Source organism: Mustela putorius, unplaced genomic scaffold (genome assembly GCF_011764305.1).
Source record: "Mustela putorius furo isolate JIRA1106 unplaced genomic scaffold, ASM1176430v1.1 tig00000129_pilon_pilon_pilon, whole genome shotgun sequence".
Lineage (NCBI taxonomy): Eukaryota > Metazoa > Chordata > Mammalia > Carnivora > Mustelidae > Mustela > Mustela putorius.
In genome coordinates, this window is record NW_025421290.1 from 16,530,118 (window position 1) to 16,557,570 (window position 27,453).

The window sequence follows — 27,453 nt, forward strand, 5'->3', positions numbered from 1 at the left end:
TAGCAGAAACTCAGAAAAGGACCAAATTTAAGACCAGGTCTTCATCTTGAAATCAAGGTAGGAACTAAATAAAGATAAAAGAAGGAGAAAGACATTTAGATATATCAATAGAATTAGCCATACATGAAGTAGAGAAAGAATGGAACCAATATGAACCAAATGAAGTTTTGAAAATTCAACTCAATCTACGTGAAAATTTTCAATGCAGGTAGATTCAAAAGGTGGAGAGTAAAAAGTGGTGGGAGAAAGGGTTGTTGGTGCTTTCACTAACTATCCTCTTAGATCTTATCATCAGGGGCTTAGAAACTTAAGAGTTGGAGCAGTCCAGTGATAGGAGCCACATTCCCAGAGGGAGACATAGGTGAACTCAGGGCTTTCACAAAGGAATCAGTGACAAAACCTGAAGCGTGCACATTATCCTAGCATGTATCTTCATCAGAGACCTATCTGGAGTGGATTCAAGAACAGGAAATTCTCATTATAACCACAAAGGCCATCTTCAGGTTCATTCATTCATACAACAAACTGAGATTGAGTATGGCATTAAAAACTGTTCAGAAGCTGAGTATACAGAAGCAAAAAACAGGCAAATACACTACTTTCATCGAACTTGGCAACAGCCAGACCATGAAGATTTAGAAGGGTAGGGAATCTAGATTTTATATTATATGCAATGGAAAACATTGGAGGGCTTCAAGCAAAGAAATGGTGTGATCTTATTTACCTTAAATGGGCTACAAACACAAAACAGATAATCATATCAAAAAATGGGCAGAAGATATGAACAGACACTTCTCCAATGAAGACATACAAGTTGCTATCAGACAAATGAAAAAATGCTCATCATCACTAGCCATCAGGGAGATTCGAATTAAAACCACATTAAGATACCACCTTACACCAGTTAGAATAGCCAAAATTAGCAAGACAGGAAACAATGTGTGTTGGAGAGGATGTGGAGAAAGGGGAACCCTCTTACACTGTTGGTGGGAATGCAAGTTGGTGCAGCCACTTTGGAGAACAGTGTGGAGATTCCTCAAGAAATTAAAAATAGAGCTTCCATATGACCCTGCAATTGCACTACTGGCTATTTACCCCAAAGATACAGATGTAGCGAAAAGAAGGGCCATCTGTACCCCAATGTTTATAGCACCAATGGCCATGGTCGCCAAACTATGGAAAGAACCAAGATGCCCTTCAACGGACGAATGGATAAGAAGATGTGGTCCATAAACACTATGGAGTATTATGCCTCCATCAGAAAAGATGAATGCCCAACTTTTGTAGCAACATGGACGGGACTAGAAGAGATTATGCTGAGTGAAATAAGTCAAGCAGAGAGTCAATTATCATATGGTTTCACTTATTTGTGGAGCATTACGAATAACATGGAGGACATGGGGAGATGGAGAGGAGAAAGGAGTTGAGGGAAATTGGAAGGGGAGGTGAACCATGAGAGACTATGGACTCTGAAAACAACCTGAGGGTTTTGAAGGGGCGAGGTGTGGGAAGTTGGGGCAGCCAGGTGGTGGGTATTAAGGAGGGCATGTATTGCATGGAGCACTGGGTGTGGTGCAAAAACAATGACTACTGTTAACGCTGAAAAGAAATTTAAAGAAAAAAGGGGGAAAAGGTGCTATTCTAGATAAACCATGACAGACTGTGGACTCTGAGAATCAAACAGGATTTTCGATGGGAGGGGGTGAGGGGTTGGGTGAGCCTGGTGATGGGTATTAAGGAGGGCACTTATTGTATGCAGCAGTGGGTATGGTGCATAAACAGTAAATGCTGGAACACTGAAAATAAATAAAATAAAATAAAATTTAAAAAGGGGTTACTCTCACTTTCTCTGACTTTTTTTTTACTTAGCATAATACTCTTTAGCTCCACCCATCACTTCTGGGTAGAGACTATGGGACAAGAGTGAAAACAGAAGGAACATATAGGAGATTATAGTAAATGTCCTGACCAGTGAGGGTGACTTGGTCTTCAATGGTAAGCTATAGAAGCAGAGAGAAATAATCAAATGTATTCTGAAGGTAAAGGCAATAAGACTTGTTATGACAACATGTAATCAATGAGGAAAAACAGCAATGTAAGATGATTCCTAGGTTTGGGGCCTGAGAAGCAAAGTGAACAGTGCTAACCTTCAACTCTATATAGATTTTAGTGCTCGCTTCGGCAGCACATATACTAAAAACTCTATATAGATTTTATTTTCCCATTATCCTATTGTTTAAAAATCTTGAGAAAAAAGAAAGAAAAATCTAACTATGCTAGTCTATCCACTCTACAAAATAGTCTGGCAACTTCTTTTAAAAACTAATCATACATTTATTGTGCATCTCAACAATCTGTTTCCTGGATATTTATCCCAGAAAACAGAGAACTTACATCCAAAGGAAAAAAAAAATTGTACACAAATGTTCATGGCAGCTTTCTTTGTAATGGCAAAAACTGGAAACAACCAAAATGGCTTTTAATAGATGAACAGCTGAACAGTGACATATCCAAACCATGAAATACTACTCAGCAATAAAAAGGAATAAACTGTTGATACACTCAACAATTTAGATGGCCTGCAAGGGGTTATACTGAACGTCAAAAGCCAATTTGAAAAGGTCACATTTTGAATGACTCCATTTGCATAACATTTTCAAAATCAACACTATATAGAAGAGAAAAACAGTAGTTGCCAAGGCTTAAGGATGCTTTGGGGGAAGGAATGGGTATGACTATAAAGGAGTAATACGAGGAAGGAAGGTTTTTGTTGTGATGGAACAACCCTGAATCTTGATTTCAGTGGTAGTTAAAGCAATCAACACATGATAAAGCAACACAAAACTACACACATATATGTTTTAGTGTCAATGTCGATCACATGCTGGATTGATTATACAGGATATAACTATTGGAAGAAACCAGGTAAAGGGCATAAAGCCTTCTCTATACTATCTTTGCTGCCTCCAGTGAATCAATAATTTCTTCCAAATATTTTTTTTAACTCTAAGCTCAAGTATAAGGCAAAATGCATTATATAAATACTAAAAGCAGTATAGTAATAAATATCACATCTGATGCAATGTCGTCTTCTGAATTTATAACACACCAATACATTTTATCACGTTGGGTGTGTAGACAGCAGTTTAATTTGTCATCAGGTTCTCTTTGTATATAGGAACAGACTTCCTCCTAAAAGCCTATGAAGCAGACAGCACTTGGCTTTCTCAGTCTACCTCTTTACCTCTAAACAGCCAAGTAGAACCCATGCATTCTTGTACCTGCACCTGCACAAAGGAATACAGAGAGATGGAAGCCAAACTGCCAATACTCTTGTGCTCCAATAGCTATCAAAAACCCTCAACTCCGAAAATGTGAAAACTGCCTTACACTGACCCAAAATATTGACATTTCATGGGCCACCTGACACTCCTAGACTCCTAACATTTTCCCATTGGTGTCAAAATGTAAACCTCTGTAATGTAGAATCTCAGAAAGGACAGCTCAATCCACAAACCAAAGACCATGACCCAAAGGCTTAACAGGTCCTTATAACACTAGTCATACCTCTAGTACAATGATCTTATGGTTACTCTAGAGGTCAGGATTAGGCTTGAATAAATCATCTCAGTCAACTTGAAGGGGTAAATGATGGTGAAGTTTCCCTCAAAATCTTCTTTTAAAACAGCTTCTTTGATATGTATCTCCTAACATAGGAGATCCTAAGGTTTTGATCTTCTAACATAATCCAACTTCAGTCGGAGTGGAGAACACATGTTCTTTGACTCCTTTAGAGAACATTCTACTCCCTTGAACAACATCCAGACATTTAGTACTCAGGTATGCCTGGTAAATAGTGGACACTTTTATCATTGCCCAATGAGCTTGTATTTACTAATCTTTTCTTTCTCTCAAAGACATAAATACTCAACCTAGAGTGTTTGTAATGAAGACCAGATTTATAAAACTTTTTCTGAGTCTTAATTGTAAAAACCAACATAAAACTGTCCTGAGATCAACACTAGTCAAGAGTTCAGTTACTAACTAAAGTAGTTTCTAAACTATGCATCTCCCATCATATCCCTTCTGCTTTTTCAGAATTTAATACACTGCCAACAAAACCTATGGGATATGCCAGATGCTGCCTTTCTAGATGCTGATCTCTCTGGGAAAGAGCTCTGCCAGATAGAATGCTGTGAACAGAATTAAATCAAAGAGTTCCCATCCTGATTTTTGTATCACTCCATCCACACTGTTTTTCATGTGTTAATATATTCTAAAAAAGTAAAATATATTATTTTGCATTTTTATTTTCTAAGGCTGAATAAAAAATTAAACCAATGCAAGTAGTATGGATTAAATGCCTTTCTGAGGACAAAGTAGTTTCATTTTAATCCTGTTAGAGAATGGAGTCTGGAAAACTGCCCACAACAATAATTGTCTAATTTTAAAAAGAAAAAGCAAGATACTTACAGCCAACCATCATCATGGCCACTGAAAACATCTTCTCCACATCTGTGGTAGGAGCTATATTTCCAAATCCTATAGTTGTAAGGCTTGTCATGGTAAAGTAGAGCGAGGACACGTACAGAGAATCCTTGCTGGGTCCTCCTTCCCATATCCCTGCACTGGTGTTATATCGATAAGGAGTCCCAATGCTCAAGGCCAGCTGGTAGAGCCAACTGTCTATTTGGATGGTGTTCGTCACTTCATCGATGACCTCATAGTCCCCAATGCTATACCATATGCAAGCCAGCCAGTGGGCAACCAGTCCAAACACACATACCAGGAGCACGAGGACTGCTGCTCCATACTCCAGGTAATGGTCCAATTTCCTAGCCACGCGGCCCAGTCGCAAGAGCCGCACCACTTTCAAAGAACTGAAGAGACTGCTGATTCCCTAAAGAAAAGAAAAGAAACGACATGACCCTTTCAGAAAAGAAAAGGCTGGGAAACAATTCAATGGTTTACCTTTATGAACCTGATTGCCCATCTATACGCTAAGAACATACACATAATACAGCTCTGATTTTAAGTCAACAAAAACGCTGAAATGGTAAAGAAACTTTTTTTAAAAAGCAGATTGTTCCCACCAAGAAATAAGATATTTCTGAATTATTAAATAAGACAACTTTACATTAGCTAAGGGAGATCCAATCTGTCTTCATAAGTGAAGTATAAAATAGCACAGAGAAAAACCAAAGGAGAAAATTACTCAAATGCAATATAGACAGAGTATAGAAATAGGATGATGAAACCAGGCATTTTATTATGTCTGCCTATAAAACTTATCCTCTACTCGAAAACATTTATTTTGATTTCTCACTTTATAATAACCATGAGCACCAAACTTCTGAGAAAGGAATCCCAATCTTACTGGCAAGCAAACAGGAAATGTTTCTGGGCATGTGAGGAGAATGAGCAGGGGCCATTGTTGTTTCCACTACCTCTTACCATGACTACTCACGGTCATGCTAAGCACTAAATTTGTAGAGTTCTGAAAAAGTTAAGAGGTGAACATAAAATGGGTACATAATCTACAAAATCCTATCATCCCCTAACAATAGTCACAGAAAAGAGTTCTGTAAGGGAACAGCAGCAAGGTAATTCATATTTTGCTGAGAAGCTTAAATCCAATACAACATTATCCAAATGGAATACAGCCTACACCTTCTTCAAACACTGGAAGTCCCATAGTAATTTTTTTTTGGGGGGGAAGCATAGAATAAGCCATGTGGGGAAAGAGGATAAATTCATTCTTGATGCAGGGAGGGGAGACAGAGTTGTGATCAGGAAGCCTCTCATCAGACCATCACTTCCAAACCTCATGGGGTCATGACCCCTCATGGGGTCATGACTCTGTTATTGCCAATTCTTTCTCCCAAGGGGGAGACAAGGAGTCTAGCATAACTCACTCTGAGCTTCCTTACAACCAACATAGAGGAATTGGTTGGTTTAATGGGACAGATGTGCCATTAGTAAGACTCTAATTTTGGCATCAAAAGGTTTTTGATAGTTAAGGTGAAATGGTTAAGAATTCATTTGGTTAGGACGCCAGGGTGGGTGGTTGGTTAAGTGCCTGCCTTCTGCTCAGGTCATGATCCCAGGGTCCTGGGATTGAGTCCCACTTCAGGCTCTCTGCTCAGCAGGGGAACTGCTCCTCCCTCTGCCTCCTGCTCCCCCTGCTTGTGTTCTCGCTCTCTGACAAATAAATAAAATTTTTTAAAAATGCATTTGGTTATATTATACTCCATATGGTAGCATATGACTGAGATATTTCAAAATAAATATTTTAAAGAGAGAACAAAGAGAAGTAGAAACAAGAGAACTTGTGGAAACGAAAGTAGCAGGAACATTTTGACAGTTTTCTGTCTCAGGCTTAATACCTTAGGTCTGGCTCTATTTCAGTTCCTACCCTCAAATGCTGTGGCATCAATGCAGCCTTAAAATAAATTCTCATTTTGCTTGAACACTTGAGGGGAGAAAACAGATACTGAACTTTAAGCGGTTAAAAAAAAGTAGAATTATGAAAATTAAGAAGACAAAATGGCAGAATTCAGTGACACGAGATCTTGAAAGGTAAGAAGATTCAAGACAACTTGGAAGCTTTCAGAAATGGAACCTTGTAATCACGAACAACAAATACAAAAATAAGCATTTATTAAGCACTTCTATAGGCCAACCTCTGAGTTAGGACCTCGGGGCACTAAAATAAATATGCCTCATTTCTTCTCTAAAGAAACCCGTAGTCCAAATGCACGACAAAATCAAACAGAACTAAATTAAAAAATAAACCTGGTGCTGTTGTGGATGTTGTTGTCTAGTTAGCTTGAAATTTCAAAGGGACTATGATACTTCTGGTAAAGTACTGCACAGAAGGGGCACCTGGGTGCTTCAGTTGGTTTGGCGTCTGATTCTTGATTTCAGGTCATGATCTCAGGGTCATGAGATCAAGCTACACTGGGCTCCATGCTGTGTGTGAGGCCTGCTTAAGAGTCGCTATCTCCATCTCCCTCTGCTTCTCCCTGCCTTTCCCTCTCTTTCTCTCTTAACATATACACACAGACACACACACACACACACAAACTGCACAGAAGAGTCATTTCTACCTGATTTTTTTTTCCCTTTAAAAACAAAGAGAAGGAAAAAAAAAAAAAAACAGAGAAAATCGTTATTCTCATTCAAACTAAAAAACAGTCACCACTCTCAACCAGAATGCAGAGAATCAGGACCTACCAGAATTAGGTCCAAATGGTGGGAGGACATGCTCCCCTGATCTCTGACACAAGCCGAGCTCCTCAAAAGGAGCTGGTCTACCCGGAAAGTTACCTGCTCAGGACCCCACTTAATCAAAAAGCACCATTCTTATGGCCATGTCCAACACTACTTCAACATTACAAAATATTTTGTAAGCACTATAAACTCTGTCACAGGTTCTGTGAACCACTCCCTTCTGGGTTTTACCAACCCTCCAACTAACATCTCTTTCAAAATCGTTTTCTAGGGATACCCTCTCCATGCTTCTGTGATGTGTTAGGGTTCTCATCATGATTATCCTCAGCCCATATGCCTGATTCAACCGCTTCTATACCTGGAATTCACCAGTCTACTTCATAGCACAAAACCATCTCCTGACTTACTGATACAGAAGCCAAACACCCCCTACATATCTCTGTTTAAATATCTCACAGGTGTTCAAAAGGTAACTGGTCCCAAAGGGAATCCCTTGCTCCTACTGAATGAGTTCTCTATCCCCTACTCTTGTGAGTGACATCGTTACCTGCCCCAACCCCCAGACGTAGGGCTGAGCCTACTGCCACGTCCAGCTGACTATCAAGGGTTATCAAAGGATGTAAGTAAGTGCTCAAAATACATCTACTTAGTAAGTCTCTCAAAAATTTCCCTTCTTTCCTATTCCCAAGGCCTTGTTCTGATCATGACTTCATGTTTTTACTTAGCTACACTAAAAACTTCTCCATCAGCCACCTTAGCTCTGTTCCTACTTCCTTTAATTCACAGATCACACTATACAGCTACGAGTCTGATGTATATTTAAATCATATCTATTTATTACTGTGGCTCTCCAATTTTTACTGTTACCTCATACCTATAGGCTTAAGTATTAACTCCTCACTATGACATGCAAAGTCCTTCAGAATCTATTGTCTGCCCATCTGGTCAGCATCTCTCCCACCAATTCCTCCACCTGCCTTCTATGCTCCAGCTACACTCAGCTACACGTAGTTCCCAGAGGCCCATCTGTTTCATGTCACATTACTAGTTGCTCCTTCTTCTTTAAGGGTTTGTCCCTCCCACTCTCTTGGTGGCTAGCATCTTAATGACAGTATATGACAAACACTGTCTCCTCTGTGTGCATTTCCCCGACATCTCCACCGTCTCCCACCATCTTCATTGACATACCTTTATCTCCTCCACCGTGAGAGTTAAGAGTTCTTCCTTTATGTCATCATATACTCTTTGCACATTTCTATCACAACAAGTACCACAAAACACCTTATTACAGATCTAGCTTGCATGCATGACATTTTAGGAAACTCTAGACCCCTTGAAGAATATATCTAGTGTCAATTACAAAGCTCTGTCGATGGTAATATGCTCAGCAGTCAATACAGTCAATGAATGTATGAAAAGACTTACACAACACAAGCAAATGTGGATGGAGTAAATTTAGGGAGGGATAATTAATAATAGACACGATGTGATTTAATAGTAAATTACAGGCAACAAAACAGGCAATGTAACTTTGAGTTACATTAATAAAGACATGGCAAGGAGTAGGAAAAAGAGATTCTCCTTAATCTCTAATGACCACCACAAGTGAAGGAGATACATAATATATATTCGGCAGAGGACTACCAAAAAAAAGGAACTCAGAAGAATACCATACTGGGAAATATGGAAGGAAATGGAAAAAAGGAGACTGGGCATTATAACCGTGTTCAAATACACAGGACTCTGATGAGGGTTAAACTCATTCTGCATAATCCTCAAGAGGTAACCTGAATCATAGCTGGAGCTACAGGAATAGAAGGACACAATAAAGATTTTATCAAGCCTGTACCACACACTTCCACACAATAAACCAACCAGAAAGCAAGATCAATCATTGCTACTTAGAAAAGAAAATCACAATAATATTGAACACTTACTACAGCCCAGCTACTGTTCTAATTGCCTTATATGCATTAACTAATTTAATCTCCAACACAATCTGACTTGGTAGGTATCATTATTAAAACATAGCCTAGGGGCACCTGGGTGGTTCAGTCAGTTAAGTGGCTTACTTTTTGGTTTTGGCTCAGGTCATGATCTCAGGGTCATGAGATTCAGCCCCTAGGTCGGGCTCCAGGCTCAGCAGGGAGTCTGCTCAGGATTCTCTCTCTCCCTCTGCCCCCCAACACCCAACTTGTATGTTTGCATGTACCCTCTCTAAATAAATAAATAAATCTTTTAAAATTTTTAATTAAAAAAAAAAACATAGCCCAGAAAGGTTAAGCAATTTGACTAAGTTCATATGGCTATTAAGAGAAGATGAGATTTGGGGTGCCTGGTTGGCTCAGTGGGTTAAAGCCTCTGCCTTCGGCTCAGGGCATGATCCCGGGGTCCTGGGATCGAGCCCCACATTGGGCTCTCTGCTGAACGGGGAGCCTGCTTCCTCTTCTCTCTCTCTCTCTGCCTGCCTCTCTGCCTACTTGTGATCTTTCAAATAAATAAATAAATAAATAATCTTTTTTAAAAAAAGAGAGAGAGAGGCTGAGATTCAAGCAGTCTGGCTCCAGACTCCCTGCTTCTAAGCACCTCACTATCTGACCTCAGTCTGAAACTCTGTATTATACCTAGAGTATAATGTGTAATTTAAGTACATTAGTACCTGCAATACTAGCTTATATGTGGCCATTCTCTACATGACTGAATAAAGGAGATGAAACACCTTGCCACCATCTTCTCCCCACCCAGGCACAGCTGTGGCCCACTGCAGGGTTATGTGGAGGCCCTAGAACTCTATAGAGTCTGCAACTCTCTAATATGGACAAATTCACTGCATCCCCACAACAGCAGGATTCCTATATCCATTGTTCATACGAGGACACCAAAGCTCCGATGTAGTAAATGACTTGTCCAAAGTCAGAGAGCTAGGAATGAATGGAAGCATCACTCAGACCTAGTACCTCAGATTCTTAGTGCATTTCATATAACCACCAATGGCTGTGCAGTCTTCCTGTCCTTATCCCCAACAATCCGTGCCATATTCACCTTTCTAATACACAGTACCCTCCAGGAACTCATCACAGGTATCACATTAACCACAGTATCCACTGTAGGCCTTCAAGGTTCCCAGGCCCACCTCCACCTGCGCTGCCAAGATGTTTCCCACCAGGCCTCTACACAGCAATAGTTTTCAGGTCAAATCAAACTCCTGTTTGCTCCCAAAGACAACCCCAAAATTTCACCTTTGAATCTGTCCACAGTGTTCCCTTCAACTTCTTATAAAATCAGAAACTGTTAATCAAAGTGAATAATGTGCAAATAGGCAAGTCCAAGTCTGCTTTATTTGGAAAGTTTTTTTAACTTTCTCTTTCTCCACTGTTTTGTATCAAAGGAAATTTAACGCCATCATTATAACCAAAACTCAAAGTGAAACGACTTGCTTTTAAAATGTGATAGAATAATAACTACTCTTCAACAAAGCAGGAAGGGATAGCCAATGGAAAAAAAGACCCAGAGAAACTGATGAAATACTTAAAACTTGAAATAATGTAAATGTCCTTCTCCAGTGTAAGCAGTAAATACATAACCACACATTCACTCAATGGAATGTTACCCAACAATAAATGAGAACAGACTATCTACATACAACCATACAACCACAAAAATGAATCTAAAAAGAATCATATTGAGCAAAACAGACCAGATACAAAAGATTATGTACTATATGATTTCCTGTATAAAAAGTGTAAAAACAGGTGGAACTCTTCTATGGAATTAGAAGTCAAGATAGTGGATCCCTTAATTAGGGGAGGAGTAGTGACTACGAGGGGCATGAGGAGGATCATGGGGTTCTGGAAACGTTGTTTGTTTGGTTTGGGGGGGGGTTAAGATTTTATTCATTTATTTGACAGAGAGAGATACAAGTAGGCAGAGAGGCAGGCAGAGAAAGGGGAGGAAGCAGTGCCATACCAGTATGAGTGCCATACTTAAAATTGTCATTTTAAGTATGTTATGTTCTGGAAAATCCAGCAGTCACTGCTGTGTTGTTAACATGTCATCACAGTACGTGATTCAGATTAAGGATTTCTTCTGCATCACAAGATTTTTTTGAGGAGGGGGAGTCATATTCAACATTGTATTCAAATTAGAGGCTTTCCTTATTTATGACTCACTCTCACCTTTAGAGTGGGTCACAACTGCATTTAATTCCTTGTTTAAATTTGAATTTCACACATGGAATAATACTGGACACTTCTGAAGGCCAATCCTCAAAAAGTGCCCTCCTTCTGAACTACCACCTTTTTGATAACAACATCTCGATTCCGTACTTTCTACCAGTTCTATCTGCTCACTCATTGTCTGCTTTATTTCACTGCACACTTTCCAGTACTCCTCTGGGGCCCACCAGTTTTCTGCCTCCATCCCCACCTCTGAGCTCTTAGCATACAAATCCCTGGGGTCGCACAGGTGGAAGAGAACATCAAACACATGAAATGTAAGAGAGAACACAGCAAGGCTAATGGAGAACCTTCAGTCCTCAGCCTTCTACTTTTCCAGCTAATTTCCTTACTTGACAAGCCCCTCAGGCCACAAGAGCACAACAAACAATATCCAGGAGACATCTCTGAGTTCTCAGCTCCTGCTATTTTTAATGGATTCCCACATTAAAGAGATGTGGGATGCTATTAGCATAAAGACAATGTATTTCAAAGATAAAGCCATTTAAAACACAAATCGATGCTCTCATTGCAGCATCACTAATGACAGTAGGCAAATGGCTGAGCTAATATTTTCTCCTACTTTCTTTCCTTCTTGCTCTATAAAGAGAAAAGGGATGAGCCAAGAACTTTCTTATCCAAGGATACATGACAAACAAGTGGGAGTGACAACAGAAACATGGCTTTGTTACACCCAGTGCACAGTGTTTCACCTACATCTTGCATTCCCACACACAGGATGTTGTGGTAGATTGTTTGCAAGGAGAAAAAAAGAAGACTATGGTTATTTTCCTTCCTGTATCCACATCCTTTGGCGATGTGACTTTGCAACTCCTACCTTTAAGAGATTAGATCTATTTCCCCAACCCTTGAGTCTGAGCTGGCCTTAGGACTTGCTTTGGCCAACAGCATGTGGCATAAGTGACATTGTGTCAGTTCTAAGCCTAGACCTCAAAAAGGATAGCACCTCTACTCACAGTCTTGGAAGCCAGTCTACTGGCTATGGGAAGAAGACCTATAAGGCTTTCAAATAATGAGAAACCAAAGCAGCAGCCCTCTGAGTCATCCATTTGAGCCATCCCAGATTTGTCAGCTACCAAGCAACTCAGCAATCTACCACAAATGCATGGGTAAACATAGTTGAGATAAGTTAAACCTAGCCCAAGTTATCAGAACCAATTAATGACGTCAAAGACTTGTGAGTTTTAAAGAAATGGTGGTTGTTATATCCACAAAGTTCTGGAGTAGTTTTTGATGCAGGGAGAAAAGCTAACTGATACAAATGTGGGGAAAACACGTGTGTTTTATGTACGTAGAATTTCAGACTTGGTATGACAACACTGGGGACAACATATATACCTACTAGATAGAAAGGTCCCATTTTAACAAGATTATCCAATATAGGTAAGATATGGATATGTAAAATAAAGTTTAATATACAAATGCCTGATATTATGTATCTTTTTTATTGGGAAATGTGTTACTACTTTGCTTTAAATAGATTCGTGCCAATGACTATTCCATGAAAATAGAGAATTCAAAGTTATTACTTCACATATTTCCTAAACATTTTTCAAATCCAACCTCACCTAAAATTTTCCCATCCTCTAGGTAACTTTATTACCCATGTAGATGAGACTTCCAATACCTTGACTTCACAGTTTCTTTACCAATTCCTCTCCAATAATCTTTCCACTTTTCCTCAGACACCCAATCACATGATCATAATCTGAAATTTGTCATATCCTAAACATTTTTCCAGCTCTGAAGTCTTGAACTCAACCACCCAGTTATCTGACCACTTCCTCTTCTCTGATGAGTTAACTGGTTCAATTACAATGCAATGGTAGTTCAACCTTATTGAAACTCCAGTCCACCAACAGACCTACTTTTTATCAGACTGTCAACTCTCTCCATTCTCCACTCTCTTCTTTATGCCACATAATGGCAATAACACTATACACCCTTACACCCTGAATTCCTTAACATCTCTGTCTCTTCATTATAACTTCTATCAAAATCCAAATCCTAGCTCAATTATCAGCTTTCTTCATGCCTGTGTTAACTGTCAAGAAAGTCATAATCTTGAACATAGAACAGGGCAGATTGGTTCCAGTATAAACTCATTATCATTAATCTCAAACCATCTCACAACTACCTAATAGTTTTACTGCTTTTCTTATGAATTAATGCCCTCACTATTTTTCCAACTTCCTCTACTCTGCTCAAAATCCTGACCATTCCCCTCTTCAACTACATTCTTCCCATAGACATTTAAACATCTCATGTGTCTCTCACTGAAAGATGATAGATAGATAGATAGATAGATAGATAGAGTTTGCAAGAAACTTGCAAGAAACTGCACGCTCCCATTGCAGACCATGTCCCTGGTCCTCCTTTAATATCTGAGCAAATGTCAGCATTAGCCATTTGATTAAGCAAAGCAGAAACCGAGAAGTATTCTTGTCACCCCTCTGACATCTCTGATCCCAATGTATCTTAAAATCCTAATCATCTTAGCTCCTAAATATCTCTCAGATTTATCCATTTCTCCCCATCTCCACTGTCACCACCTAAGACCATGATACTAGCATCTGTCTCCTGGATCCACAGATGTTTCTTAATAAGTTTCAAGACATTTCTTTGACCCCAACCAATGTGCTCTAAACACTATATGAGTTACCTTCCAAAATCACCCCCAGTTTAAAATTACATGATGGCCTCCCATTGTTCTAAAAACTGTTTTGGTTTACACAGACCTGCATGGTGTGACCCCTGTCTACCACTCTAACCTCATCCTTCAACACTCTTAAGCTCACTCTTCATCAACCTTCAGCTTTTGGAAATGCCCTGCTCCCTCAAACAAAGGGTTTATGCACCTGCTAAACTTTCATGCTCTCTGTCCTTAGCTTAGCTACATCTATTCATATTCAGATCTCAGGTCAGTCATTGCTTCTTCAAGGAAACTTTCCTGTCTGGGCTACATCAGGTCATTTCATTATATAATCTCAAAGGACCATGTACATTCTCTTTATGACATTTGCTGTTTGTGACTATATATGTTTTGTTCATCTTCTTATTCCTCACATGTTGTTTAACACTCTCTTGCATGTAGTGCCAAATATTTACTGAATGAATACATTAAAGAATAAACTAACCATTAATAAATCTTTCATAATTTCTGACTCCTCCACCATTGATATTATAATAATAATTAATAGCTATTCCATCTTCATGGATAGCACCATATAAGGCAACTCGGTAAAAACCAACAAAACAGTAAGTTTCATTTGATAAGTGCTGGGTTCTTACTCTAGAGAGATTATGTACATGAATGACTACATAGTGCCTTTCCATTTTCTTTTGCAGAACACAATTTAAAAACAAAAGTACATTTGCTATCTGTACCTCTAACCCAGATAACCAATTCCATTGTCTCCTTCTTATTCAAAACTCACATCTCCAACTCCTTCTACCAAGACATCCATGGGGAAATAAACCTAATTATTCCATGCATTAGTTAGTATGCTTTAGAGAAGGATCTCAACTTTGATAATTTGTACATACCATCTGTTTTAGCCAATTTATATTCTAATCAGAACACTGGGATAGATAGATGATAGATAGATAGATGAATAGACAGATGAAGAGCAGATCCCTATCTTCAGTAACATCTATAATGTACTTTTTAAGTGCCTCTTATTTTGAAAAAGATTTTCCTTTTACTATCCATTGGGTCCACAGTAAATACAAAGCATGACCAAAATACATACCCTAAAAAGAAGTATATTGCCCAAAGCTTCAAATTTTTTTCGAACATTATGATGTATGTACAAGCAAACTAAATTGGGGGATGCTTTAAATCTTCAGAAACTTGTTGTTGTCTTTACAATAATCCAAATGCCTTAATGCAACCTGCCTTAACTCTACACTCTCACCTTGTGCATCTCTGTCTTCTTCCTCTACACTCCAGTCATAGAAAACTTTATTCTATCCTTCAAAAAGGTAATATTCTCTCATTTGTGGGTTTTTAAACATTAGCTTCTGCCTGGCTAACTGCTACTTATCTTTCAGGTCTGTCCCCTCTTCAGAGACTTCCCTTCACTATCCCATCCTCAAATAGATTAAGACCCTTGTTTTACAGTCTAAATGCTTGGTCCAAGAAGTGCTGAGGGAATCATGGAGAGTGAGAGTTGAAGCAGAGAAAGGCTGAAGTAGCCATGATGGACCATGTGCTGGTGAAAGTTAAGAATATTCGGAAATGAGAGCCGCAAGACAAGCAAAGGAGAAGAGAAGGTGAGAATTCCATCAGTAAAGACAAGACAGGAAAGGATATCAACAGGACTAAGGGAATCATACTAACAGTGGGACACTGAGATCTACAAATTCTGAAAAAATAGAAGAGCGGAGTGAACAGTCATGGCCTCCAAAATTATTTTCTAAAAGTGGCCCTTTTCCAGCAACCAGAATGATAATATGCAACAATATGGTGTTAAGGCTATAATAAAAAGTTAAAGCAATCTCAAAGCAAGGCTGTGAGATGTGCAAAGAAGGTAGTCAAAGGGTAGCCCCCCTTTGGTAAGCTTTTCCCTCCTTACCTAACTCTTCCGCCAAGCACTCACTTCCAGGCTTGGCTGAGAAGGCCAAGGTTTCTATAGCTCTCATGGTCCAAGGCCATCCATTAGTTCCTAAGGTCCCTTTTCTTTTCCAAAATTCTGAAAAGTATCTGTCTTTATATTATATCTCCCATCATTTCAGGTTACTTGAGTGTCTTTTCTTTGCAACAAGAACAACAAAATCTTAACCTAACAGCTACATTTAGCCCAGTACATGCTTTCTTACATGGCTCAACTCCTGATCATCCTAGTCATTACCTATCTCCTATTGCCCTGTATTATTTCTATGTAGAGAGCATCTGAAATTTTATATATACGTGTGAAATTTTCCATATATGTTTACTGTTTTTCCCCACCAGAATAAAAACTCTGACAAAGACAGCCTTAACACAGCCTGATTAAACTTTAGACAGGCTTTTTCCTTGACTCTAGGCCCCTGACCTCCCTTTTCTTAGAACATTTACTTTAGAAGGCTTCCAATTATAAATTCTTTCTCTACCCCTTTGAGATATAAATCTTCTCCCAGACTCTTGTCAGTTGTATAAGCCAGGAATGTCTTTCTGAAGGACTTGGGAGCCATCCCTTTGAAACTTATTAGCAACAATAGCCCCCCTATCTCTCAGTGTCTGTGGGAGATTAGGAGCCTAACTTTGATGACACCAATTAGCAAACACAGGTGGTTTAACCACATTGACTAACTTCTTCGCCTTCTGTTTCAGCAAAGTTCAATCTCCCTCCTCTACTCCACTAGTCTTGAACAAAACCTTTCTTCCCATTCTTAACAAGTGTTCAGTGCAATTTCTCTTTGACAGTTCCAAGAAGGTAGGGAGGATTTGTGTGCTTCTTCACTGCTAAGATTCCCAATATTTATAATAAAGAAGTAGTTCAATATATACATGTTGAATGAATGGATGAATGAAGTCACATAGGCATTTTTTTTTTAATTAAAGGATGACTTTGAGAGAAAAATGCATCCCTCTTGAGCTATTCCTTTATATTTCTGAATGTACTACATCTCAAAATTCAATCTATGTACATGGCTTATTAATCACACTAAAGAAAAGAAATTATCAGTCCTGGTGACATAGCTTTATTGCATGTACTGACAGGCTTCTGTACACGGAAATTTTATTCCTTAAATATGAATACTTTCTTTGCCAATAAAAGTAAAACTGTTAAATACATGTGCTACTATTAAATGTTTGTTAGATTTTAATCTTGAAAACAAGCAATTCAAATGGTTGTAAAATTCTAGCATAGTTGAGTTAAAAATTCTGCTAGCCTAATGATTTGTAATCATCACAAAACAACAGTTGCACAACCTCCTATCATCTAGGCCTTTTCACTTACTGCAGCCAAAACACTTACAACATCTGCAAAAGTTCAAACAAAAACTTTTGAGTTTGGCCATTCATAATGCAGTATGAGCTTATGTATAAATGTGAATGTAACTAAAGGTAGCTGATTTTGACTGACACAATGACATAAGCACAAACAAATTGCAGTGAAAACTGACATCTTCTGGAAAATTGCACACAAGACATTTGATTATAAAATCCATATTTGTATCTGTAATGCTGACCAAGTAAACATTCAGACTCATAAGACTGCCATAAACTGAACTCAGACTCAGAAGGATACAGGGCAGAAATCACGGGTTACCAGTAAGGCAGCAGAAGGCATCCTCTTCTGCAAGACTTGACCTCATAGCTATCTATGTAGCAGTCCACAGAGCTGTGTTAGTTGTGCCCTTCTGCCAAGGGGGCAACACAAAAGTAAGCAAATGAGACTCAATTGGCAAGTACTAGGACCATCCTGACTTAAAGACTAGAGAACTGACACTGTACAACCTCACACTCAGCCTGAACACTCAGAACTGAAACCATACTTAACTGTTGATGTTCACATGACTTTGTGCTAGTCCTGTCTTCCTTAGCATGACTTAATATTTCTAGGACTCTCCTGCCCAGGCAAATGGTTTGATTTTTCATCATAGGAACTTCCCAAAGACACAGTAACTCTTCAGCAGGAAGCATAAACAGTTTATGCCCTCATATTCTTTGAATTTTTTGCCTCAAAATCCTCACCTTGCTGTTTCCACCAATCCTTGAAATTTACCCAATCCTAACTTTTCACTTGGAGAAGAAATAAAGGATGCTAAATAGGGTGGCCAGCCATATACTTTCCTCTGAGTCTATGGGTGAAAGTCAAGTGTGGGTAAACCACCAATCTAATCCTCAGTAAAAGTATAAGCAGTTTTTTTATTGTTCTTAGAATCACTAACATTGTTAAGGTGCTTTCTCAAGCAGAAAAGAACTGGGAGGTATAAAGGACTTAAAACTGTAGCTAAAGTTTTTGAAAGCAGGCACTAAAAAAAACCTATGTCTGACTAGAAGGTAGAATCACCCCCAAGACAAAACATGAAGATTTCATCACAGTTAAAGTCTCATGCTCTTGGGGCGCCTGGGTGGCTCAGTGGGTTAAAGCCTCTGCCTTTGGCTCAGGTCATGATCTCATGGTCCTGGGATAGAGCCCCGCATTGGGCTCTCTGCTCAGCAGGGGGCCCGCTTCCGGCCGCCCCTCACCCCTCTCTGCCTGCCCCTCTACTTACTTGCGATGTCTCTCTCTGTGTCAAATAAATAAGTAAAATCTTAAAAAAAAAAAAAAAAAAGTCTCATGCTCTTCAGAGCAAAAAAAGTTATCAGGATAAAGAGGGGCACTGAATAATGATAAAATGGTCAAATCTCCAAAAGGTAATAGCCTTAATGTATATGCACCTAACGAGAACATCAGAATATGTGAAGAAAAAGCGAGCAGAACTACTAGGAGAAACAGATAAATCTACTGTTATAGTTGAAGACTTCCATGCCTCTCTATCAGAAATAGTCACATCTAGGAGACAGAAAATCAGTAAAAACATAGTAGAACTCAACAGCACCATGAATCAACCAGACATAATTGACATTGATCAACTATTTTATATGGAAACAGCAAAGAAAACACATTCTTCTCAAGCTCACATAAAACATTACTAAGAACACATTCTGGCCCAACACACACGTTAACAAATTTAAAAGAACAGAGGTCATAGAGTGTTTGCTTTTAGATCACAATGGAATTAAGCTAGAAATCAACAACAGAGAGAAAATCTCAAAATACTTGGAGACAAACAACATACTTCTAAACAAAAATGGATCAAATAAGAAACCTCAAGAAAAATTTTTTAAGTTTTTGAACTAAACAAAAATGAAAATACAATGTATCAAAATTTGTGGGATGAAGTGAAAGAAGTGCTTAGAGGGAAATTTATAGCTTTGAATGCAAATACTAGGAAAGAAGGAAGATCAAAAATCAATAATGTGAACTTCCACCTTAGCAAACTGAAAAAAAAAAAAGAGAAAATTAAGTATAAAGTAATCAAGAAGAAAAGACATAATTAGAACAAAAAAAATCAATGAAATTGAAAAAAAGAAATCATAGAGGAAAGTCAACAAAACCAAAAGCCTGCTCTTTAGAAAGACAGATAAAATTAAGATTCTAGCCATGCTTAATAAGAAAAAAAATAGAGAAGACACAAATCACTAATAAGAGAAATAAAAGAGAGAACATCACTACATAGACATTAAGAGAATAGTAACAATAACAGTAATAGAGGGGAGCCTGGGTGGCCCAGTCAGTTAAGTAGCCAGCTCTCAGTTTTGGCTCAGGTCATGATCTCAGGTCCTGGGACAGAGCCCCACATTGGACCCTGGGCTCCATGCTCATCAGGAAGTCTTGAGGATTTCTTTCCCTCACCCTCTATCTTCCTCCTCTTCTCTCTCTCTCTCTCTCTCTCTCTCTCTTTTTCTTTCTCTCTCTTTCTCTCTCATAAATAAATAAATAAATTTTTTAAAAATAGTAATAAAATACTATGAATAATTCTAGAAGATATGGACCAATTCCTTGAAAGATGTAACCTGCCCAAACTCACACAAGAAAAAATAGGCTATTTGAAAAGAACTATATCCATTAAACAAATCAATTCAGTAATAACCTTCCAAAATTACCCCAGGCCCAGATGAGTTCATGGGTGAATTCTACCAAATATCTCAGGAAGAAATATACCAACCTCTACAATCTTTTCCAAAGGTAGAAGAAGATATGATACTTCCTAACTCATCTTTTGGTATCCAGAATTACCCTACTACCAAAATCAGACAAAAATATTATGAGAAAAGAAAACTACAGACCAATATTTCTTATGAACATAAATGCAAAAATCCTCAAAAAAATTGCAAATATATAATATATCAAATATATCCAACAATATATAAATATGATCATATAATATGCCCAAGTAGAATTTCTTCTAAGCATGCATGGCTGGTATAACACTCAAAAATCAATTAAGGTAATCCATAACATCACAGACTAAAGAACAAAGATCACATGATTATATCAATAAATGCAGAAAAAAAGCACTTAATAAAATAGAATAGTCATAATAAAAACTCCCAGAAAACTAGGAAGAGAGGAACTTCCTCTACTTGATAAAGAACATCTATAAAAAAACCTACAGCTAACATTATAATCACATAAATAAAAGATGTTTATGAGGAAAACCACAACATTCTGATGAAGGAAATCAAAGGAAAACTAAATAAATGGAGTGACATCCCATGCTCATGAAGAGGAATACTCAATATTGTCAAGATGTCAGTTCTTCTCAGGGTGTCTGGGTGGCTTAGTTGGTTAAGCACCTGACTCTTGATTTCAGCTCAGGTCGTGATAGGGTCATGAGAGCGCGCCCTACATTGAGCTCTACGTTCAGCAGGAAGTCTACTTAAGATGCTCTCTTTCCAAGGAAAAAATAAAACAAAACAAAATCAGAGAGGGAGATAAACTATAAGACACTCTTAAGCATAGGAAACAAACTGAGGGTTGCTGGAGGGGAGAGGCAGAATGGAGTAAATGGATAATGGACATTAAAGAGGGCACACAATGTAATGAGCCCTGGGTATTATATAAGACTGATGAATCATGGACCTCTACTTCCAAAACCAATAACACATTGTATGTTAACTGAATATAAATAAATTTTAAAAATAATAAGATTCTGTCTTTCCCTCTCTCTCCACTTCTCCCCCTACAATTTCTCTAAAATAAATAAATCTTCAAAAAAAAAAAAGATGTCAATTCTTGATCTGTAGTTATAACACAATCCTGATCAAAATACCAAGTTATTTTGTGGATATCAATAAACTGATTCTAAAGTTTATATGAAGAGAAAAAGTTGTGAAAAGCCAACTCAATATTGAAGGAGAACAAAGTTAGAGGGCAGATACTACTCAACTTCAACATTTGCTTTAAGTCTGTAGTAGTCAAGACAATGCAGTGGAAGTAGAGACAAACAGATCTATGAGACAAAACAGAGAGCCCAGAAACAGACCCACATAAATATAATCAACTGTTCTTAACAAAGGAGCAAAAGCAATACAATGGAGCAAAGATAGTTTTTTCAACAAATATTGCAACTGGACATCCAAATGGAAAAAAAAAATGAATGTACACACAGACCTTAAACCCTTTATAAAAATTAACTCAAAATGGATAACAGACCTAAATTTAAAACACAAAACTAAAGCTTTTAGACGATAACATGGGAAAAAACTAGGTCACCTTGGTTTTGGTGATAACTTTTTAGATACACCAAAGGCATGATCCATAAAAGAAATAATTTTAAAAAATAATTAAAAACTGTTCTGTGAAAGATAACGATCATGATAATAAGAAGACAAGCCACAGAATGAAAGAAATATTTTGTAAAAGACCTATCTTATAAAGGACCATTACATAAAACATACAAAGATCTCTCAAAATTCAACAAGGAGAAAATTAAAAACTTGATCAAAAAATGAGCAAAAGGATCTGGACAGACACCTGACCAAAGAATATATTGATAGAAAACAGGTATATGAAAAACTGTTCAACATCTTATGTCATTAGGGAATTGCAAATTAAAACAATAAGGAGACAACACTACACATCTATTAGGATGATCAAAATCCAAAACACTGACAACAACAAATGCTGGTGAAGATGTGGATCAACAGGAACTCTCATTCAGTGCTGATGAAAATGCAAAATGGTACCGCAGCTTTGGAAGATAGTTCAGCAATTTCTTACAAAATTGAACATAATCTTCCCATATGATCCAGCAATTGTGTTTCTTGGAATTAACCCAAATGAGCTGATAACTTACTCCTACACAAAAACCTACACACAAAGTTTACAGCAGCTTTAATTCATAATTGCCAAAACTTGGAAGCAGCCAGTTTCTCCTTCAGTAGAAAAATAAACCAGTATATCCAGACAATCTAATATTATTGAGCTCCAAAAATAAGTGAGCCAAAGCCATAAAAAGACATGGAGGAATCTTAGATGCATATTAAAACATGAAAGAAGCGAATCTGAAAAGGCTACATACTATATGATTCCAACCATATGACATTCTGGAAAATTCAAAACTGTATCAACCGTAAAAGGATCAGTGATTGCTAGGGGTAAGGGGAGGAGGAAGGACTAAATTAGCCCAGCACAGAGAATTTTTAAGGCAATGGAAGTACTCTGTATAATACTGTAATGGTAAATACATGTCATTATACATTTATCCTAACCCACAGAACATACAGCATAGACTTTCAGTGATAACAGTGTGTCAGTATAGGTTCACCAATTGTAATAAATGTACCACTATGGTAAGGGATGTTGATAATGAGAGAGGCTGGGGGGTGGGGGTTGGCAATCTCTGTATGGAAACTCTCTATACCTTCCTCTCAATTTTGCTGTGAATTTTAAATTGGTCTTAAAAATAAAGTCCATTATCAAAAAAAAAAAAAAAGTCCATTATCATCTATGCAAATACACAGATGAGAAAAATCAATCGATTCCAAGGTGGACTGGACAGGGTTTCGATGCATTTAATTAGATTAAATTTAGGAAAACTAAGAAAAAGAAATATTAAATAGTCCTTATCTGTACCACTGAAACTTTTTTTTTTTAAGATTGATTTTATTTATTTATTTATTTATTTGACACAGAGAGATAGAGAGCACAAGTAGGCAAAGCAGCAGGCAGAGAGAGGGAGAAGTAGACTCCCCACTGAGAAGGGAGCCCCATGCAGGACTTGATCCCAGGACCCTGGGATCAGACCTGAGCCAAAGGCAGACACTTAAATGACTGAGCCACCCAGGTGCCCTGACCACTGAAACATTATTTCAAATTATCTGTAGGCTTTAATAAAAAAGTAATAGCAACCAAACTGTATTAAATAACAATTTCTAACATGCTATATTTGGTAGAGGGTCTGAGATTCAATTGAAGGGAGAAAAAAAGATCAGAGGCTGAAAAAGTCACCAAAATCTACAAGCATAATTAGCTTCTTTAATTTCCAATACTTGATTTGATGGCTTGATAAGAAACAAAAAACTGCACTATAAACAATGTATGCTTAAACACAATAACTCAGGCATAATCTGCAAAAAAATTTAAAAATCATTTTACATAAGATTTTCAGGAAATTAAAAATATTTATACATTTCCACTTAGCAATGCTGTCTCATTCATTTTGCCTCCTAAAACAATACATAAGTGATCTTTTCCCCCATTTCAATTTGTCATGACCTAGTTTATCATATTTACCACTTACACTTTACCTATGTAGCGTTGTTTCCTAAGCTCACTTACACTACCAAATCGTGTATTATCTTCAGCTGCCATATCTTTCTCTGATGCCCTATATAATTCAGTGCCCAGGTCCCCCCAGCCTCCCAGAAATCAGGTTCTGAGGACCACCCAGAGCTGTAAAATGCGCCTACAAAAGAGCTTGATTCTATTCCTTGGATTCCTAGTGACAACTTTTTTTTTAACCCTGTGTTATGGTTCCTAGGAAATCTGCATTACTTCTTCTCAAACAGAATACTTTCCTCTAATGGATGCTGCCTTCTGTGCCTCACAGCTCTCTTACAGAATCACATATCCAGTTCGTGAATTCCTAGTAAATCAAATTACACTTCAGAGAGCACATCAACTGAGACAATCATGAAAATAAAGAGTTATTAAGTCCTGCACCCATATCACATTAACGGATTAAACTATTTTCAGATTCATACTCTCCTATTCCCCAGCCACCACCATCTCGCTTCATTATTCTTAAGTTTAATGTCACTGTACAATTTACTAAAACCTCGTTAACACTTCATTGCTTCAGGTCAGTGAGCCATTGATATGTACTAAGAGTGATAAAAGATTATCAAGGAGATGGGCCACATTCTTCACAGTCACAAGGTATATGATCAAGCTAAGGAAGCAAACATACACACATGAAATAATAACATCCCCTAAAAAATGCAAAATTCTACAAGCAAAATCCATTCCTGTCTCTATTCCCATTTGTTCCTTATAACCACCCTGTGGTGTAAATAACTAGGTATTCCCTTTCTTTTCTAACAGACACAGAAACTGAGAGCGGGAGTAACTACCCAAAAGCTCAAAACAAACATGTCCTAGGGAAGGCCTAAGTCCCCAATCACACAACAAACGGTACAGCACTCATGAACACACACAAAGCAACAAAAGAAAAATAGCTTTAATTACATTCATGGGCACTCATGTACATAAATGAAGATGAAATACAATGAAGATATTCATTACAGTTGCTTGGAAATCATCATTTTTTTAAAGACAAGAGGCCCAAAATGGAGTCACTTGTGCTAAGTCCATGTCAACAAACCAAGACTTAACACCAACTTAAAGGCACTTTCAGCCTCTCCCAAGAATGTGATCTTAACCAGTCCGTCTGGAATTACCTGGTCAGCAGTAGTGAGGTAACCTGCCTAACGGACTCTCTGCCTGCCCCTAAAGGAAGGTGACATTGCCTGAAATAACCCACTCTGCTAATGATGTCCTTGTCTGGCTCCCTTCTGCCTGTAAAAGTCTTCTGTTTTGTACAGCTCCTCAGAGCTCCTTTCTATTTGCTAGATGGGATGCTACCCAACTCACGAATCATGAAATAAAGCCAATATGATCTTTAAAATTACTCAGTTGAATTTTTTTAACATAACGTAGTAAGGTTTCCCTGAAGCAGTATGTTCCAGAAAGTTGGATGTCATATAACAGATAATACACAGCCAACCCACAGGAACTGAACCAGCAGAAAATCAAAAATACATAAAATAATGTGAGCAAAGAAACTAGCAGACATGTGGGTATATCTAATTAAGTATTGGAATTAAATAAGACAACAATATATTAATTAGAAAAGAAAGTTAAAAACAATATAGATGCAAAATACCAGACAATAATAATGTAAAAGGAGACAAGATACTAATTAGGAGGCAAGTAAAGATACTAATAAGCCACATATTGATGCTAAAAATGGGGCACCTGGGTGTCTTAGTGGGTTAAGCCTCTGCCTTCGGCCAGGTCATCATCTCAGGGTCCTGGGATGGAGCCCTGCATTGGGCTCTCTGCTCAGCAGGGATCCTGCTTCCTGCCCCCACACCCGTCTCTGCCTGCTGCTCTGCCTACTTGTGATCTCTCCCTCTTCAATAAATAAATAAGCATCTTTAAAAAAAATAAATAAAAATGTTAAGAGTAATCAATTAACAAAAAAACTTCCAAACTAGTAGAGGGAATCCAGTAGATGAAAGAAAAAACTCAATCCAAAAGATGGAAGAAAAAAAGAAAAAGGAAATAAAAACATAGAGAAAAGGAAAGAAAAAGCATTTTAAAGTAGAAAAGAATATTCTCTAAGTAAATCAAAATGCAATTAATTTTGATAAATGTACAGATTAAGCTTGTCAGTTATACTCTCAGAATCTATATATTACCTATAGAAGATAGAGCTGGAGTATAATAATCTATAATAAAATTTAAAATATAGAAGGGGCGCCTGGGTGGCGCAGTGGGTTAAAGCCTCTGCCTTCGGCTCAGGTCATGATCTCAGGGTCCTGGGATCAAGCCCCGCATGGAGCTCTCTGCTAGGTGGGGAGCCTGCTCCCCCACACACACTTCTCTCTGCCTGCCTCTCTGCCTATTTGTGATCTCTGTCTGTCAAATAAATAAATAAAATCTAAAAATAAAAAAATTTTAATATAGAAATATATATACTAAATACTATATGAAAGCTAATGTAGCTCTGCTAGTATCAAGCCAAATAGACTTTAAGCACAAACAATCATTAGGGACAAAGAATGTGAGAAAATACTGTTGAGAAAATCTCCCAGATGGGAGAGCAAAAATAGGAAGCATTGGAAAATAGGAGAAAAGAAAAAGAAAATTAGACTAGTCCAAAAGGTGCAGTATCTGAAAAAAAGGAGCTCCAGCAAGGAAAAAAAAAAAAAAATGGGAAGAAGGGTGGAGATAATCATCACAGGAGAAAGAAATGAAGACAGAAGACACACTTTGCCAGACTGAAAAGGGCCACGGTCACTGCCCAGCCAAATGGATGAAAACAGACCCACACTAAGGCATATGGTCAGAAAGTCTCAGAACTCTGGGGCAGAGAGGATACACCAAACTTTCAAAAAGAGAACAAGTCACGCATAAAGGGTCAGAAATCCTAATTATCTCTAGCCTAAAATATTATAATTAGCCAAAGTCAATCATGTGGGAGGGGGCAGTAAAGAGAGATTTGTTTAAGAAAATAATGTTGATCGACTACTGATTGCATCAATGTAATGAGAGAAGATGTAGACCACAGGCAAGGAGCTTAGAGTTTGAATTGGCGATAAGTACAAAAAACGAAGCAAACAATAAATCCAGCTGTTTATTAACTCTCAGGAAAGTGGAAAGTACAGGAAAACAACCATAGTAGATTTAAGATTCCACCATAAATAGCATATTTGTACATAATCTTGTTTGCTGACATGGAAGCAAATAACAAAAGAATTCCCTAAATAATTTGAAAGTGGTTTGCTCTAGAGTTTTTGTTTTATTTTTTTCAAAATGAGATATTGTCAATCCTCCTTCAAAGAGGTTTTACCAACTTATACTCCCTTGAGCAATGTATGAGCGTGCCCATACCGTCGCTCAGTGCAGGTCCCCTATGGAGTTCTGCCAAGTCAGGGTTAGGTGTGCAAGTTTTACAAGAGAAAGGTCTAGGAAAGACAAACAGAGGAGGTAGGAGCCTCCGAACCAAAATGTAGTTCTGACATGTGTGAATGGGGAGCCCCAGAGCAAAAGTTTCTCGTTAGAGCAGTTCTGCATTGAGTAGGACTAGACTAAATTATAATATTACCACCATCCTTAATTATTGGCTAAAAGTAGCCTGGAGGAAACATGGCTTCAGTTTGTGAACTGCAGCAGATCAGAAAATGCAGCAGCTGTCAGTCAAAACAAAACAAAACAAA

General features: G+C 38.0%; 1 protein-coding gene across 1 annotated transcript in view; it reads right to left on the reverse strand.

The window, feature by feature from the left end:
- The window catches only part of KCNH5 (potassium voltage-gated channel subfamily H member 5), a 302,979-nt gene that overhangs the window by 206,213 nt on the left and 69,313 nt on the right, over positions 1 to 27,453 (reverse strand). The window contains exon 7 of the mRNA XM_004738891.3: positions 4,474 to 4,900. Coding sequence (XP_004738948.1) covers positions 4,474 to 4,900 — 427 coding nt within the window. The remainder of the gene's footprint in view (positions 1 to 4,473; positions 4,901 to 27,453) is intronic.